Source organism: Anopheles arabiensis, chromosome 3, assembly GCF_016920715.1.
Source record: "Anopheles arabiensis isolate DONGOLA chromosome 3, AaraD3, whole genome shotgun sequence".
In the NCBI taxonomy this organism is placed as follows: Eukaryota; Metazoa; Arthropoda; class Insecta; order Diptera; family Culicidae; genus Anopheles; species Anopheles arabiensis.
Genome location: NC_053518.1, coordinates 59,587,253 through 59,604,077, shown reverse-complemented (window position 1 = coordinate 59,604,077; position 16,825 = coordinate 59,587,253). Strand labels below are relative to the sequence as shown.

Sequence of the window (16,825 nt, the reverse complement as noted above, 5' to 3'; positions counted from 1 at the left end):
TTCCACCAAGTTCGGTACACGTTCTTAACAAGCCTTAAAGTTCCATCATGAACCCTACACATAGTGCTAATCAGCCGCAAAGTTCCAAAGAGTACCGAGTAATTGTTAAAAAGCGCCGTAGTTCCGCAAAGTACTTCTTATCTCTTAATCAGCCACAAAGTACGACATCGGAACGATTTTTCGTTAAACAGCTATAGACTGGTTATTTGGGTAGCTGCTTAAGGAATTTTGGCTATTTGGGTGGTATCTATTAAGCAAACCAGTAAAGATTCGTAGTATTTTTTTGTATGAATATTTACTACAGTCTTTAAAGCTTAATTTGTGGTGTTTGGTATGAAACTAGATCAGTGATACGAGAGATAATTTAAAGAAAAATATTTTAGTTGTTTGGATAGCAATTGTTTAATACCCTTAATAAGAATAAAATTAAAAAATGAGTAGGGTAGCTTTATGACCAGCTTATGACAGGGTAACGTAAAATCATGCAAAAACGCGTTACCAATTGTATTAACACTTATTTTTAAATTAGAGATATGCTTATTTGTTATTCATATACCAAGTTTCACATCATTCCATTGCGTATTTTTCAAAATATGAAACAAAATGTGTAGTTTCGGCAGATTTGCTGTCAGGCAATAGTTCGGTAAGTTTCGTTATTAAGAGAACGAGAACAGTAAGAGAATCAGAAAAGTGTGGTTTTTATGAAAGAATCTATACTTGCAGAATTTATTCTAGCTTAATTGGAATTTTAAAATAACAAAAAAAAATGCTGCAGAAAATAGGTACACGGTAAATGTTGATTTTTGACGAATCAATGCTGTGGGCTCCTGCCGAAACTAACCGAAACAATAACACACTTTTGATTTTGCTGAGTATTCATTTTAAACTTGATCAGAACACTACAATGCGTATGTCGATACATAATACGAAATTTTTTGTATCAAATGTCATAAATTTCACTATAAATAATTCAATAACTTCAGAGCAAAATAATCATTTCTGAGCCAGTCAGAACCGTACTCTATAGCCGTCAGACTGTCTCTTTTCTTCAATGCCTACTTTATTTGTAACTCACATTAAAGAGACTTTAAAAACTGCATTATAACCAAAATGGGGAAAATAAATTTAATAATAAAAGGTGGTTTTCAACACCGAAACCAAGTGGTAAATGAGAGAGTGAAACTGTTTTAAATATTCTTATCTACCTATTTGCTTTGATTAAACCATTTTCCGACCCGAATTCTCGTTGCCGAATATAGGAGCACAACCTACCGAAAATAGGAACAAAAGTAGTGATTGCATTTTCACGAATATCTCTAAAAACTACATTTAAAACAGAAAATAAAAAATAGCATATCATAATACAATAGTTAATATAATATCATTTTCATGAAAGCTAATAATAATTGTAAATGTAACTGCTGCAAATTGCTGCACTAGCCTCTGTCCAATACACAATACAATATCTGGGTTTGGGGTGGGGTTGGCTTTAAGTTACTTTATATGAATCACCCATAGCAGGTTAGTAAGTCCTACGGGGACGATCCAATCGGGGCTTGAACCCTTAACCGGCATGTTGTTGAGGCATGCTAGATGACGACTGTACCACGAGACCAGCCGGGAATACTTACGGTGGGCTGTTCATATTCAGCTGTTGTTCGGAATTGAGTTTCATAAACGCTTATTATTTATTATCCAATATATGTTTTATGCAGATTTTATTACTGTTGCACTACACATACATGATTCTACAAGATACGAACTGGAATCTCTAAAACTTTGTGTCAGTAAATGTTTAATAACACTGTACTTAAACTAAAATGCGCTAGAAAGATTTTGTTGAGAATTTTGTTCAACCGTTTCTCTACGAAGGTTTTTTTATTGGCTGTAAAATATTGCTCATAATTTTGATTGTCCCTCAAGTCTAATGAAACAACGAAATAGACAAATGGTTTACGATACATTCGAACAATTGTTGGTTTTTTTAACGCATTTGAATTTTTGAATTGCTATTACAAACCATGTGAATAAATCATCAAGTTCCTTTGTAAAATTATGGCATATTTTTAATTAAAAATTGCCTTTAAGGATCAAATTTGCTACCGTATTTATTGTTTGAATCTTTAATGTGCGTGTTTTTCCGGTTTCTGCAAAAAATATTTTTTAGTTTTAGATTTATGGATAATGCTGCATTGCTAGGGAGCACATGATTGGGAAGATACTTTCAAAACACTATTGGATTTCGAACTAATACCGTTATTGCGATCACTGTTGATTTCATTTTCTATGGTTTGTTACATTGCATGCTTTCAATATAATGTACCTCGTTGAAGAAGACGCTTTGTTGTTGAAACCTTTAAATAGAAAATCTGTATAAAGTACATGATGTTTCTGAAAATTGTTTCAAGGCCGGAGATTCTTTGGTGGGAAATGTGATGCGCTTTGGTGGGATTGTAGCTTCATGTATACATTTTGATTCGCTCTAATAAACCACATCAAAAAGGATATGGCGATGGTTTTGTAAATGGTATTGTAGTATACACAATTTATGAATACAATCAGAATATATTTAACAGTCACCTGGTTCAATTCGAGCATTGAATACGGTCACATGAATATTGAGTTTGTGTGTGGTTGGAAAAATAGAAGTGTAAAAAAAAGCTCGATAAACAGTCAGTATAACTCGATTTAGGACCAACATTTCCCATTGCTACGAATAGTCTGCCTATTTTGATGATAAAACATACGACAACACATCCATACCGACGTACTGGGTCGGTAACTCGTTATTGTTTGCTGTTTGTAGTTACATATAGTACCAGTGGGATGACAGCTTGAAGATAGTACCAGTTGTTTAGTTTTTCGAAGTAGATCCAACGTTAGCCGGTGCTGTAGCTGGCCGCTGCCCTGGTATAGTGGCGGAGTTTGTGCAGTTACAAATTGCTTCAAAGATTCGTAAAACAATCCCCCTAGTGCGTGTCACCATTCTGTGTTGCTTTATGCCGCTGAGAAGTTTGTTTCCTACGAAAGAAAACGAATGAATTGGATTGTAATAATAGAGGTTAATCGTCGGTAATAAAATTTACATCACTGAACAACACTTTTTGAATCAATATAGGAAAATGTTAAAGAACGATTTCAAAACAACATCATTCTTAATGAATAAAGCTTTATTGTTTAATCTACTACCTATAAAGTAATTCCAAACCGTGATTGGTGCACAAACTAAACACACAAACAGTAAACATCTTCATCGAAACATTCTCTAATAAGGGAAGGATACGGATAGTTTCAACAGTATATAGCACTCATTATATATTCCTTTGGGCGCAGATCATCAATTATCGGGTTCATTCATCATGGGAACATGAAGGTGTCGGGGGTAAAATCGGCGGCACATTTAGCTGAAAAGTAAGCCTTATCGCACGGGTCCTTGTATGAGGTTTCTGAAAAGAGGATCCGCAAAATATGTAAAGCACCACTGTTCGAGGAAAAAGAGATAGAAACACTACATCGTACATACGTGTGTCTTTACAATGGGTTAACGCTTCCTTTGCCATAGTTTTCATTTCGGGCGGTAGCATCGCTTCGATTTGGGCCATCGTTTTCGAAAAGCTGATTTCACCCTTTTTCGTCATCTGGCGGAAGAATGGAAACCATACCATATTGTTACTGTTGGAGCTAATATTCGCGAGCATACTCACAGTTCCTGCCATTTGTGCAATACACATAGCATAACACTTGAGCTCTTTATCTGGGTTGGCAGGAAAAATCGATTTCCTTAAACCGTGTAGCTCCGCTACCGGAAAATAAACGCAAAACATCATAAAACAATATTGACAAAAAGACGAGATTAGAACAGAATGTATGAGACCACAAAATATATTGTGCAAAAAACACATACCTTCCTCAACTTTGAATTTAGGAGCACACGCTTGCCGCATCATATCCATCGAGTTGGTTAGCTGTTTCATGGTCATCTGAATAAGACAAAATGCTTATAATAAATGGCTCCTATTTTACAGCAGCAGTACCAAGTGTGAAAATACTTACTGCTCCATCAATATGTTCGATTAAACACTGTACGCAAAATAACACCACTAAAGACGATACCAGCACCGATACGCTCATGCTACAAAACACATTGCACTAGAAGCCAACACTAACCAGCAGTGTCTATCGGACATGTTTCGGATGCGAAGACTTCGACAAACTGTTAAAATTTTCCATTTATATGCACTTTAACGCACTGTTTCACTTTGGCAGGAGGAAATGAACGCGTGGAGTAATAATTGTACCCTGTCATAGCTAACATTCAATGAAAATTGTCGAGGTTTAGATCGGCTAGTAATTGTGCTTAGGCTTACGAGTGTCATAATTGTGCACCACGAATACAGACACGATCAAATTAACGCTTCGTTTTGCGTTTATGAACGATGCGCAAACTAATGCATTACTCACCATTTTTAGGTCGCTCTTCATCCTGTATCAGCGTAAAAGAAAAAAAAAAACAAAACATCATCGTTAGTTAAATCAAATACTGAAAGTGCGATATCAAACGTTACCAATTTGCTTTGCAGTTTCACTTCCGCATTCCTCTGCGCCTCTTCCAGCACACTGTCAAGGAAAAGGTTAAGCTCGTTCATTTTGTCCGCATCTTGCTTGAACTCTGCTATTTTCGTGTCGATATCATCGTGACAGTGCTGAACATCCAGATTCATTTCCACGCGCATTTTGACGTAGTTAGATGGCAGGTACTAGCTGCTCTCCGGTGTTTTTAGTGAAGATGAATGAACCAGCCCCCTGATGACTCTAGTACAGACTGTACAGGGGTTGGGAGTGGAAGCAGACGAGAACAATAGCTTAAAAGCATTATCTCATGTGTTCAACAAGTGGGTAATTTTAGAATGCATTCATCAATAACACATCGTTACATTTACTACTAGTGTTTCCATTTCGTATTGGTATTACAGAGAATAAACGATGTTTTCTGTCTTATTAAGAAATTTCATAGTCCTTAGTATTAGTGTTAAGTACTTTGCTTTAGTTTATTTAAATCAATACTCATTTATTGAGTTATTACTGTATTATAATTATAAAAATAATTATTTTTTTATTACTCTTTTTAAGGAATTCATTAAATATAGAAAGACAAATTAAGCAATATGATCGAGGACGTTCCTTCTAAATAAAAAAATAAAGACAAATGATTTACTATGTTTTCAAGGCAGCCTTATATTCAGTTTATCTTTTCATAAAATTTCGTTACTTATCGTTTCCATCTTTTTAATCCTCAATTTTCTAATTGCTTTGTATAATCATACGGTGTCCAAAGAAATAAGTATCTTATTAGCTTCAGTTTACAAAACTTTTTAATTTCAAATAGCAACAATTGACTACATTATAGTTATCTGTATTTTACTGCTGTATGTTTTTAAATTAAATGTTGATCCTTTAATTTAATTTGAGCATAATTCTCGAGGTGTATAAAACAACTAAATAAATAGCATCTGAAATGTACACCAAAAACATCAGAGCCATGTTTAAGCTAAGTTTGAGGAAAGAGAAAATTGTATGGATACCAAATTGAACGACACCTGAGTTACATGTCCGCTCATAGTATGCACACATTTGGAAATGTCCTTGACCTAGGGTAGTTTTTTGCATTGAAAGCACGCATTCATGTTTTGCTCAAAACTTTTGCACGCTTGACCTACTGTTGGAACGCGTCGTAGCTCGAACCAGGCACGAGGGAGAAATTATCTCATCTCGCTAGAAATCACTCGATGGCTGGAGGCTGTAGCATGGACCGGTTTCATTATCGCACACCTACCCCAACTGGCGGGAACGGACCATCAGTTCAGTTCGCCAGCTGGCCGTATTCATCAGATGGGCTTTTGAGCTGAATACCTGCAAGCGCTCGGGTAATCAGGTAGATAGCAACCGTTCATTTGTTTTGGTTGCTAGCGCTACACGTGCCTTCCTTCTCTGATCCATTCCCACGGAACTACTTTCGCCGTCTCGCTCCGGTCGGTCGTGCATGCACACACTCAGCTCGTTAAACAACCGACGTGAGTAACAAATGCATTCGTACTACACATGTATACTCTCCTCGCTTTTTTATACTCACACGACCTGCCAGTACGTTTTTGGTCAATAATACCTCTGCCCCGTTTGGCGCGACTCAACTCGTGGTGCCGTGAGTACGATGCACTTGATGCGCGCGTAGCGCAATACGAATTGCAGCAACAGCGTGTGAGAAACGGTTTGTGCACAACGGGGCAACCCTGTTGTTGTACCGCAAGTGCGTCCGATTAACATCCACCACTCTTAACTCTCCTGGGCTTGCTTATCTCTGCTATCGTTGGTAAATTGCTTTTCTCTTGTCACATCGCACGAACGAAGAGGAGGAACACAGAGTATCGTTAAGAGTTTCGTGCGAGCTACGTACTAATATTGTACTCAAACATCCCTTATATTGTGTAAGCTATTTTTGGTCCAATACTCATACTCATTAAATTACAAAAATCAATTTTCTTATCTGATTGAAAATCAGCGCGTGTTAGCGCTCTCACCTCTCACCGCACAAATCTGAATCGGCAGGATTGCAGGAAACCTCTACCTAGGCTCATTCACTTCGTATCCCTTGATGCCCTAGGTTTCACCCCGTGGTACACTTTGCAGCTTTGTTACGGTGTATCCTTACGCAAAAGCGAATAAAACTGTTGCCTCGGTGTGATTGATTAAAACGCGTTGAACTGATCACACTACTGGATAAACAATAAATTTTCTAATAAAATACTCTAAATGCTAAGTGCACAAACTAGACACGCTACAGACTATCCGCAGACGAATATTCTGACCGACTGGCTGTGCTACATTTATCGCATAACCAGAACATGAAACGCTCAATTGCCACTAAATACAGATTTTCTCTCGCTCCCATATCCGAGAAGGCGCTGCTCGCCACAGCAAAACACGCTCTCGTACACGCGTTCTCTTGCTGAATAGTGGGAGAAACGTCGCTGGAGAACGAAAACACGGTTGATTCCAGTCACCAAAGCAGTGGACCAGCTTTTCCACAGGTTTGAAGGACGATTGGGGTAAACAAGATAAACATAAAAGCTTATTTTTTGTTCAAAAATTCAGGATGCCTGTTCAGGGTCGCGAGGGGAAGCTTTTGTAGTATATGAAAGCTTCACTTGCGCATAACACTGCTACGCAACGATTCGGAAAGCATTACCACTGCGTTGCAGTTCAGGAAAGCGTTATCACTGTGTTGCACTGTTGGAGTTTTCTATATGCTACGAGTATTAGCATATGAATAGAAGGAAAATAAATTATCCGGTAGATAAAATTACTATTTTCATGACCTTTTATGAGTTATCAAACGTACAGTTCTCATTCAGATCTTTCCCCCGTTACAAGGAGTTGCTATCGGGTTAGGCAATTGAAATTATTCGAACAAACCTAAATAATGACAACATGAAAGGGTTGCTAAGAACATTTATATAATGCATACACTTTGAAATGGAAATTCAATATTTTTTTTATTTATTCAACTTTTTTGACTAAACTCACGAGCTAATCAAGATTGAAATTTAATCACTAAATCATTGGTGTTAAACCTCTCTACGAATACCATCGCAACTTCTTGAAACATCTATAAAATTGCTGCGATTTTAGACATAGAATTTATGAACTCTCTTACATTTGCAAGTTTTTCCTAGCCATTTTCTTTGTATTATGTATTATTACAGCGACTACCACAACTATATGGACAGTGGTTTTTTTGCGATTTGCGGAAAATCCGTAACCGTACGGCCAGACAAGGTGAAATATACAGCAAAATGAACTATTTGACAGGCGAAATATCGATCGGTTGAAGTTCTATCAAATATAATTATAATTGTACAAATCGTCACGTTCCATTTAAACTAACAAACTAACAATGTCAAACACCTTCTTGGTTGGGCGTCTGACATCCTCATAACATGCCCCTGAACTCCACCCCTTGTGTTGGTAATAAAAAATATGCCTAGAGAGTGATGAATAAGTGTAGCATTGTTGAACTACCCGTCGCGTACGAACCAACGTGTTACATGTCGACCGTGATTTTTAAGCTGTATTCTTCGGATGTGCAAAAAAAAGTGATGAATGAAAACCCAAACACGGACAAAAAGTGCAAAGTGGAAACGTTTTATAAAAGTCGCAAGTGCTTCTGAAATGACTTGGAAAGTGATATATTAGGGGAAAGCGGGGCAAAATGGACATGTTAAGCAGTTTACTGAATATCCCTTTGAATATGCCACAAAACACAATTTTTCTTTCATTATTGTATGCCTCCACCATTTATCTATGGATTAAAATTGCCACATAGAACGAAAACAACTTAAATAGATGAAAATAATGTAAAATAAAAGTTGATGTTTTACGAGAAGCTTTTTTGACACGCGGGGTAAAATGGGCATAGCCCTGGGGCAAAATGGGCATATGTAAACAAACTGTGAAACGTCAAAACACTGGGGCAAAATGGGCCACAACAACTGCGCTTAGGTAATGGTCTATGCTTTTGCACACGTTTCGTGAAATGTATTTTCGTTCTATCCTTTGTTTTGCTGGTCAGGAAAGCCCTTCAAATTCTTCCAAAAATATGTTATCAAAATTAAAACAGTTTTTACACGATTAAATCTACAAAACTGAATCTTTTGAAGCTTTCAAATACAACACCATAGCCTCACCAAGCGCCGTATGTCAAAAGCATCTGCCCATTTTGCCCCAAGCGTAACTGCCCATTTTGCCCCAAAGCGTTTCTACATACACCGAGCCTGAAGGTGAGAGATGGCTGTGAGAAAATTGACAATCGGTTTCTCACGCCGGTATGTGTAGAAGCTCTGAAAAGCTCTGAGATGAGACTTTTAAAATGATATTGATAAAATTCATTTTAATCGCTAAAATGAAGTAAAAATAGTTCCTTTTACTTTTTAATAATATTTCTACGATTATTAGACAGCAAAAATGCAAACTATAATTGATCGATCGCTATAAACTGCCAATTCAATTTTTTCTCAGCTCCATCGTTCTTTGCATGCCGAGGAGAATTCTCTCACCGAAAATGCCGTCAGTCGTTGTCAAAGCATACTGTCAGTTATTTTCTCAGCTGCATTCTCGGTGTATGTAGAAACGCTCCCACGTGAAGCATTTTTGTATTTTTTGTTATATTAGTATTAATACTAATTCTTTACATGTTTAATCATGTAAAACATCAACACACCCCTGTGACAATGGTTTAAGCTTATTTTTGAAGTGGCAAAAATTATATCAATATGCCACTAAACCTTATTTTGCATTTTTCTTGGTTATTTATTATGTAAGGGTTAAGATACTTACATGGTGTTCATAGAACACTCTAATGAATACATTTTGAGCATTGGAAAGTATTTTTGTAGTCAAATAATGCTTAAATAGAGGGTGCCCATTTTGCCCCACATGCCCATTTTGCCCCGCTTTCCCCTACCAACAATAGTGAACTGCGAGTGAAAACCAATCTTTTTCAAAATGGGAGGCAAGGCTGCAAAACCTGAAACAAATATCAAAGGAGACAATGATCTTACAATAGTCCAAACGCAGAATATTCATACAGAATATCATCTGACTCAGGATTTAAAACTAAACATTATTTTAGGGCTGCTAATCACCCTGTGCATTGTTAAAATAGCGAAAACTTGTTACAAACACCTCCGTAACCAAGCGCAAAAACACGCTTTAAAAGTGCTTACGCTACCAAAGTAGCAACGTAAACATTGAATCGAGAACAATGAATGAATGATATACGAAAAAGGTGATATGCTATTTGACCCACAAAAATAGTAAAACAAAAATAGGAAAAGTACCGTAAGTTCACCAATGCAGCTATTGACCGCGATTATGAAAAACAATTATGCGCGTATGAGAACCTACCTCAACGTGTAAAAACACTGTGACACTGTGAAGATGAGAAGAATAAGGCAAGAATGGACATACCCTGTCCCAACCCGGACGAGACATAGAGGCTGATGATGAGATCGAGACATCGGGCATGACTTCACCTACAAAACTGCAAGGTACTGAATATAACCCTAAATTTTTAAGTAGAATAATATGATGAATAATGAAACAAAAAATTGAACTACTAGTAGGAAGACTAAAGCAACTGCATGATACTTTAAAACACATAGACAGATGTTATAGGGAATGCGCAATAAGCACGTATGAAGAAAGCGCTAAGGAAACCTTTAAAAAACTGCAAGAAAAATTAGTTAAATATGAGAACGAACTAGGTGAAGAAGAACTAACGTATACTTCTAAAATTGCTAGAACGCTATATAGCGACATAACAAAATTCTTAGAACTTCACAAACAAAAGTTTAAAGTTTCATCTAATAACGTCAGTTTAGGAACCCAGAGAATGGCGACGTTTAACCTAAAAGAAGCTTCGGCAGTGGTACCGACATATAATGGGTCCGCAGACCAATTACAATCTTTCCTTAGAGCAATACATTTTGCTAAAAGAATGTTTCCGAATGATCAAGAGGGACTGTTGGTAGATTTCATTTACACTAGATTATCTGGTAGAGCAGACACCGGAGTTAAGCCCAACCTTACCACTGTACAGCAAGTGGCAGAAGATTTAAAATCACGCTGTGAGGAAAAGATAGAACAAAGCAAAATAATAGCCAACATGAAATCATTAAAATCCAAGGATACAATGCAAGCAAAAGCTTCACACCAGGAGAAAAAAATAAGCCTATTATTGAAAAAGAATTGACAGCAATTCATTGGGCAATTAATTATTTCAAACCATATCTATACGGTAGAAAATTTACTGTAAAAACAGATCATAGACCATTAGTATATCTGTTTGGTATGAATTTGATTTTAAAATAGAATTTGTAGCAGGAAAAACTAGTGTAGTAGCAGATGCTCTATCCAGAATTGTAACGGATTCTGACGAACTTAAAGCATCTATCCCTAAAAATAAGACGGATTTAGCTAATCCTATTTTACTGGTGAATACTAGAGCAATGACAAGGAAAAATATAACTGCAGATAAAAAAGAAAAAAGAGAAGAGAAAAAGAACGTGTTACAGTGGCCTCTAACAGCCGGATCAACTTCCCAAGGAAGTGGTACCGCTGCATGAAGCTCCATAGCTCCTTGCGGTCTATGATGTCGTAGTCCGCCTTGAAGTCGATGAACAGGTGGTGCGTAGGGATCTGGCGCTCTCGGCACATCTGGCGGATCTGCCGTAGAATGAAAATTTGGTCGGTGGTGGATTTCCCTCCAACAAACCCAGCCGACAAAATTTGTAGCAAGGAGCTCAAGTCTGCAGAACAGGATCTGGGACAGGATCTTGTAGGCAGCATTAAGGACTGCGATGGCTCAAAAGTTCGAGCAGTCCAGTCAGTCACCCTTTTTGTAGACTGGATGGATGAACAGTATAGTCCCAGCTTCCACTCCTCCGGTAGTTCCTCCTGCTCCCAGATTTTCACGTTCAGCAGATGCATTTCGACGGTAAGCCTCTCCAGCCGCATCTTGAAGAGCTCAGCCGCCAGTCCATCACTGCCAACAGACTTATATCTCTTAAGCTACTTGATGGCAATGGTAATCTCATCCTGAAGGAATCCAAGCATGCATGATTGATTCTTAGTATCATAGTAGTCATATAAATGTTCAATAAAGGTTTAGTTCGCTTTCATCACTAGAAGAGAATAGTCCACATTTACTGCGTTACAACAGGTTATGGGCCCAGGCGAACTATTTTAGAAGCAAGTAATATTTGAAATGGATGGCGGAAAGTTTTGTATCGAGAAGCTGCGTAGCGGAGGATATGAAACATGGCGATTCAAAGTCGAAATGTTGCTAGTCCGGGAAAACCTGTGGAAGTTCGTGTCAACGGACGCCCCTGAACCATTGACCGAATCCTGGAAGGAAGATGACGATAAAGCCCGGGCTACGATCGCTCTTCTTGTGGATGACTGCCAGCATCCTTTGGTCCGTGACTGCAAGACGGCCAAAGATTCGTGGGATGCACTGCAGAAACATCATCAAACAACGACGATGTCTACTAAGGTATCGCTGCTGAAGAAACTTTGCAAGGCGGAGTACGACGAGAGCGTTGACATGGAGGCGCATTTGTTTCGAATGGATGAACTTTTCTCAAGTCTGATGAACGCGGGCCAGGAACTAGATTCGAGCTTGAAAGTGGCCATGGTTCTGAAAAGTATGCCAGAATCCTACGCTCATCTCACAACGACGTTGGAAACTCGTTCGGACAACGACCTGACCATGGAACTGGTGAAAAGTAAGCTGTTAGATGAAGCGCAGAAAAGGATGGAGAAATCCCATCAAAGCGAATCCATCTTACGCGTTGGTCCTGAGAAGAAGATTACGTGTCATCGATGTCGAAAACCCGGTCATATGAAACGTGATTGTCCGATGGGATCGAATAATACGCCTACATCTAGTACGATGCGTGATTATTCGAGGAAAAATGAAAATTCTTCCGGTGGACAAAAAGAGTCTATGAAGCCCAAGCATAAGGGTAAAGTAGCACAATCTTCTGAATTTTCGTTTACAGTAGGCGTGGTATCCAAGAAACGAGAGCAACTGAAGTCTTGGATAATTGACTCTGGAGCCACCTCACATATGTGTTGCGATCGAGCATTCTTTGATGAGCTCAAACAAAGCTCAGGAGTGAGCATCACTCTAGCCGATGGCAATGAGACGGTTGTCAAGGGTGTTGGTTCCGGTCATTTGTATTACTATGACGAAAATGGAGATTGGCGGAAGATTACCCTGAAGGACGTGTATTATGTCCCGGAAGTAGAGTCGAATTTGATTCCTGTTGGAAAACTCGTCAACAAAGGAGCGAAGGTAACGTTTGATGAAACCCGAGGCTGTGTAGTGGAATGCGAAGGTATCCTAGAAACGGTTGCTATAGAAAAAGATAGACTGTACCAGTTGAAAAGCAGCATGGAACGAAGCATGATGGTTGTTCATCACACAAAAGTCTGCATTCATTCATGGCATCGCAAGCTAGGGCACCGGGACCCTAACGCAATTCAGCGAGTTGCGCGTGAAGGCTTGGCGATGGAAATTTCTATCAAGAAATGCGACATTTTCCAGACCTGTGAGTGTTGTGTTGAAGGGAAGATTGCTCGAAAACCCTTCCCGCCGATTACGGAACGACAATCAACGAGAGTTTTGAACCTGGTACACACGGACATCTGTGGTCCCATGAATACAGTGACGTCAGGAGGATCACGCTACTTCTTAACAATGATTGATGATTTTAGTCGCTATACAACGGTGTATTTTTTGAAACGAAAATCTGAAGCAGCTGAAGTGATCGAAGAGTATGTCACTATGGTCCATAATCGTTTTGGAAGAAATCCAATTGTCATCCGCTCAGACCAAGGGATATTTTTTGAAACGAAACTCTGAAGCAGCTGAAGTGATCGAAGAGTATGTCACTATGGTCCATAATCGTTTTGGAAGAAATCCAATTGTCATCCGCTCAGACCAAGGCGGTGAGTATAAAAGCAAACGTTTGGGTCAATTCTATCAGGCCAAAAGAATCGTTCCGCAGTTTACAGCAGGTTACTCTCCGCAACAAAATGGAGTTGCTGAACGCAAAAATCGGACGTTGGTAGAAATGGCTCGCTGCATGTTGATTGATGTGAAACTAGGGTATCGTTTTTGGGCCGAAGCAATCAATGCAGTAGTATATCTCCAAAAAATTTCGTCATCGAGGTCTATCGAGAAGACGCCGTTTGAATTATGGTATGGGAAGCAACCGGACTACAGTAACCTGCACATCTTTGGTTGCTCAGCTATTGTTCATGTGCCAGTTGAGAAGCGCAGTAAACTCGATCCAAAGGGGAAGAAGCTTATGTTTGTAGGATATGCTGACAATCATAAAGGGTTTCGTTTTGTAGATCCTACCACCAATAAGATAACCCTCAGCCGGGATGCGAAATTTATCGAAATGGAGGCATTCGAACATGACGCGATTAATCGTTCGATAAAGACGAATCCTCAAATAGTTGAGTATGAATTCGACGATGATTTACCTTTCGATGACGATTCTGAATTCGATGACGATGTCGGTGATCGTCTAGAATCTGAAGAAGAAGACAGCACCGATGAAACTCTAGTTGAGGAGGAGCTAACGGATACGGATTCCAGTATGTGGGATACTACGAACGAAGATGACGGTGATGATGGACACACTCTCGAAAGGGCAGCTGAGGAGCTGACGGTTCGACGATCATCCCGTAGCACAAAGAGTGTACCACCTCAACGTTTCCGAGAAACAACTGGAATGGTAAGAATATCCTCAAATGAAAGAATTTTAATCACGCAGGAGTACTGTGAGCCCCGTACATTTGAAGAAGCCATGAGTTGCCCAGATCGAAACTTGTGGAAGCGTGCAATGGAGGAGATCAAGTCCTTGCACGAAAATGCCACATGGGAAATCGCTTCTTTGCCCAAAGATCGCAAAGCTGTGAGTAGTAAGTGGGTTTTTAAAAGAAAGATGGACGGCGATGGCAAAGTAGTCCAATACAAGGCAAGACTTGGAAGGTCGATTTCCAAAGCTTAGTTGGTTTTTTGCTGTACGTTCCGGTCAACACGCGGCCCGACATTGCCATCAGTGTATCCATCCTGGGGCGCAAGGTGAGCCATCCTTGTCAAGCTGATTGGACGGAGGCCAAGAGAACATTGCGATATCTGAATTCAACAGCAGATATGAAATTGATACTTGGTGAAGATGGGCAGCTTGAAGCATACGTTGATGCCGATTGGGCGGGCGACCATCAAGATCGAAAATCGAACAAGGGATTCATTTTTCATTTAGGTGGACCGATTTCGTGGTCAGCTCAGAAGCAGCAGTGCATGACCCTTTCGTCGACCCAAGCGGAATATGTCGCTTTAGCGGAGGCCTGTCGAGAGCTGTTCTGGTTGCAAAAACTTATGGGATCGAAAAACTTATGGGTTAACTTAAAAACTTAAACCTCGTCGTCTGCATAATTGCTGCCGCTGGTGTTGCTGCTGTGCTGCTGTTGTGGTGGTTGCCGTGTTCTGCCACTTGTGTCAGCTTCTTCTGCCTCTGCTCCATTCGGATGTTCTACGTAGTAGCACTTCCACCTTTCGACCACCTTCCGTTCATAAGTCAGGAGATTTCCTTCCGCATCCCGGCACATTGCGGTTTTAGCAGCATACCCGCTCCGTGCCTCCTTCAATCTCCTGTTGAACAAGCGGGTGTCCCCCGACTGGGCTAGCTACTCCAGCAGCTGTTCGTCTGACTCTTCAAAACGGCACTGTTTGGCCCGGAAGAGCAGGGTTTGCTGTTTCATCAGTCGTTTGTAGTTCTGCACGTTCTGAAGGGTTTCAGGTCGTAGCATGCGGACGTGTACTGCATTCTTCTCGGATATTGCTCGCCTATATCTTCTCGGATATTGACGTACTCCTCAGCACACATCAGCACACTTCAACCGGTCCAGGTTGTGCCTTGGGTGGGCTGACTCCGTTGGTTGTTAACTACGGAGAGTTTCTGGCGTAGCTTTATGTTGGCAAAACTGAGCGCAGCACCGCTACTCAACCCTGTCGCCACGTGACAAGGGCTTGACGTACGCGTTCGGCTAAGCTCGGCGCTGCTCGGCTAAGTTCGCGACTGAAGGGCTCTTAATTTAAGGCCAATGCGTGATGTGTTGCAAACCATAAAACTTTATTTATTTTATTTATTTTTATTTTATTAATTGCTCGGCCACGTTGGGTTACAGCAATAGTGCTTACTGACTATAGTATACAATTATTCACGAAGGAGTAGGAAGGAGTTTATGGTACGGAAAAGGAGCGAAGACGGGATCGGTAGACAGGATAGGAGAGGACAGCAGGAAGGGAAGGCGGAAGTGATTACATTAGTAAACGCTGCTACAGCTTGATTTATGTCACAGTCAGCATCAGTAAAGGACCAATCGGTACCGGCTAAAATATGATGAAGCTTTTGGTAGTCCAGTTTCCTAAAATTGAACATACGAGCCGTAGGTATTCGTTGAGAGGATGCAGGGCGAGAGTGCGTAAGGAGCACACTTGTCTCATGAGCAGGATGATGATTGTCTAGCGCGACGAGTGGAACAGGTAAAGCTATGACGGGGGAGCAGCGCTCCAAGAAAGCATAGCATTGGCAGCATTGACCTTCTGTCCAATTGACTTTCGCGTATATTTTTTATGCCAGATAATTGCAGCAAACCGTTTACCGACATTCCATCAAGCAGAGAAACATTTTCACGAGATACACCAGTAGGAATGAAGTGATTGTGAATTAAAATCACCAAGTAACATCATAAGATCATTTGATTTAAGTTTGCCAGCAACGAAACTAACACTCTCATGCAAATCGTCAAGGACTTCTTCGGAAGAACGCAGATCGGGTGGAATGTAAACGGCGCCGATATAGATTGCAAGGTTTTGAAGCTTAACAATTGTCCAAACAGACTCCAGCGTGTCGAACGGCAGTGATAAAGTTGACGTGTTCAGCACGGAAGAGCAGGCAATGAGTACACCACCACCACGGCAACGGTTACTGCTGAGAGAATTTCGGTCGCAGCGATAGATGACATACGCATCCTCCGAGATAAGAGAGGACGAAATTGAGCCATCGAGCCATGTTTCAGTTAACACCAACACATCCATATCAAGTTCAGATAGACAGAGAGGCGTAACTCGTCTAGTTTTGTGCGCAATCCTCATACGTTTTGATAGTAGATGTTTAGTAGATCGATC

At 40.0% G+C, this 16,825-nt stretch overlaps 2 protein-coding genes across 5 annotated transcripts; both read right to left on the bottom strand.

The window, feature by feature from the left end:
* Positions 1 to 1,687: 1,687 nt before the first annotated feature.
* On the bottom strand, positions 1,688 to 6,898 carry LOC120902707. Of its 4 annotated transcripts, none has more exons than XM_040311682.1 (4): positions 6,576 to 6,898; positions 4,566 to 4,862; positions 4,462 to 4,483; positions 1,688 to 3,021 (listed from the first exon to the last, which is right to left on the bottom strand). In XM_040311682.1, exons 2-4 carry the CDS (start codon positions 4,731 to 4,733, stop codon positions 2,855 to 2,857), a joined length of 357 nt encoding a protein of 118 aa, XP_040167616.1. In that variant the 5' UTR covers positions 4,734 to 4,862; positions 6,576 to 6,898; the 3' UTR covers positions 1,688 to 2,854. The 4 variants fall into 4 exon arrangements, with proteins under 4 accessions (XP_040167616.1, XP_040167617.1, XP_040167615.1 ...); XM_040311683.1 differs by having other exon boundaries at positions 4,566 to 4,822; positions 6,583 to 6,898; XM_040311681.1 differs by having other exon boundaries at positions 4,566 to 4,822; positions 6,576 to 6,897.
* Positions 3,149 to 4,425, bottom strand: LOC120902706 (general odorant-binding protein lush-like). The gene is made up of 5 exons (XM_040311679.1): positions 4,054 to 4,425; positions 3,905 to 3,980; positions 3,705 to 3,799; positions 3,524 to 3,638; positions 3,149 to 3,446 (listed from the first exon to the last, which is right to left on the bottom strand). Exons 1-5 carry the CDS (start codon positions 4,129 to 4,131, stop codon positions 3,358 to 3,360), a joined length of 453 nt encoding a protein of 150 aa, XP_040167613.1. The 5' UTR covers positions 4,132 to 4,425; the 3' UTR covers positions 3,149 to 3,357.
* Positions 6,899 to 16,825: the final 9,927 nt, after the last annotated feature.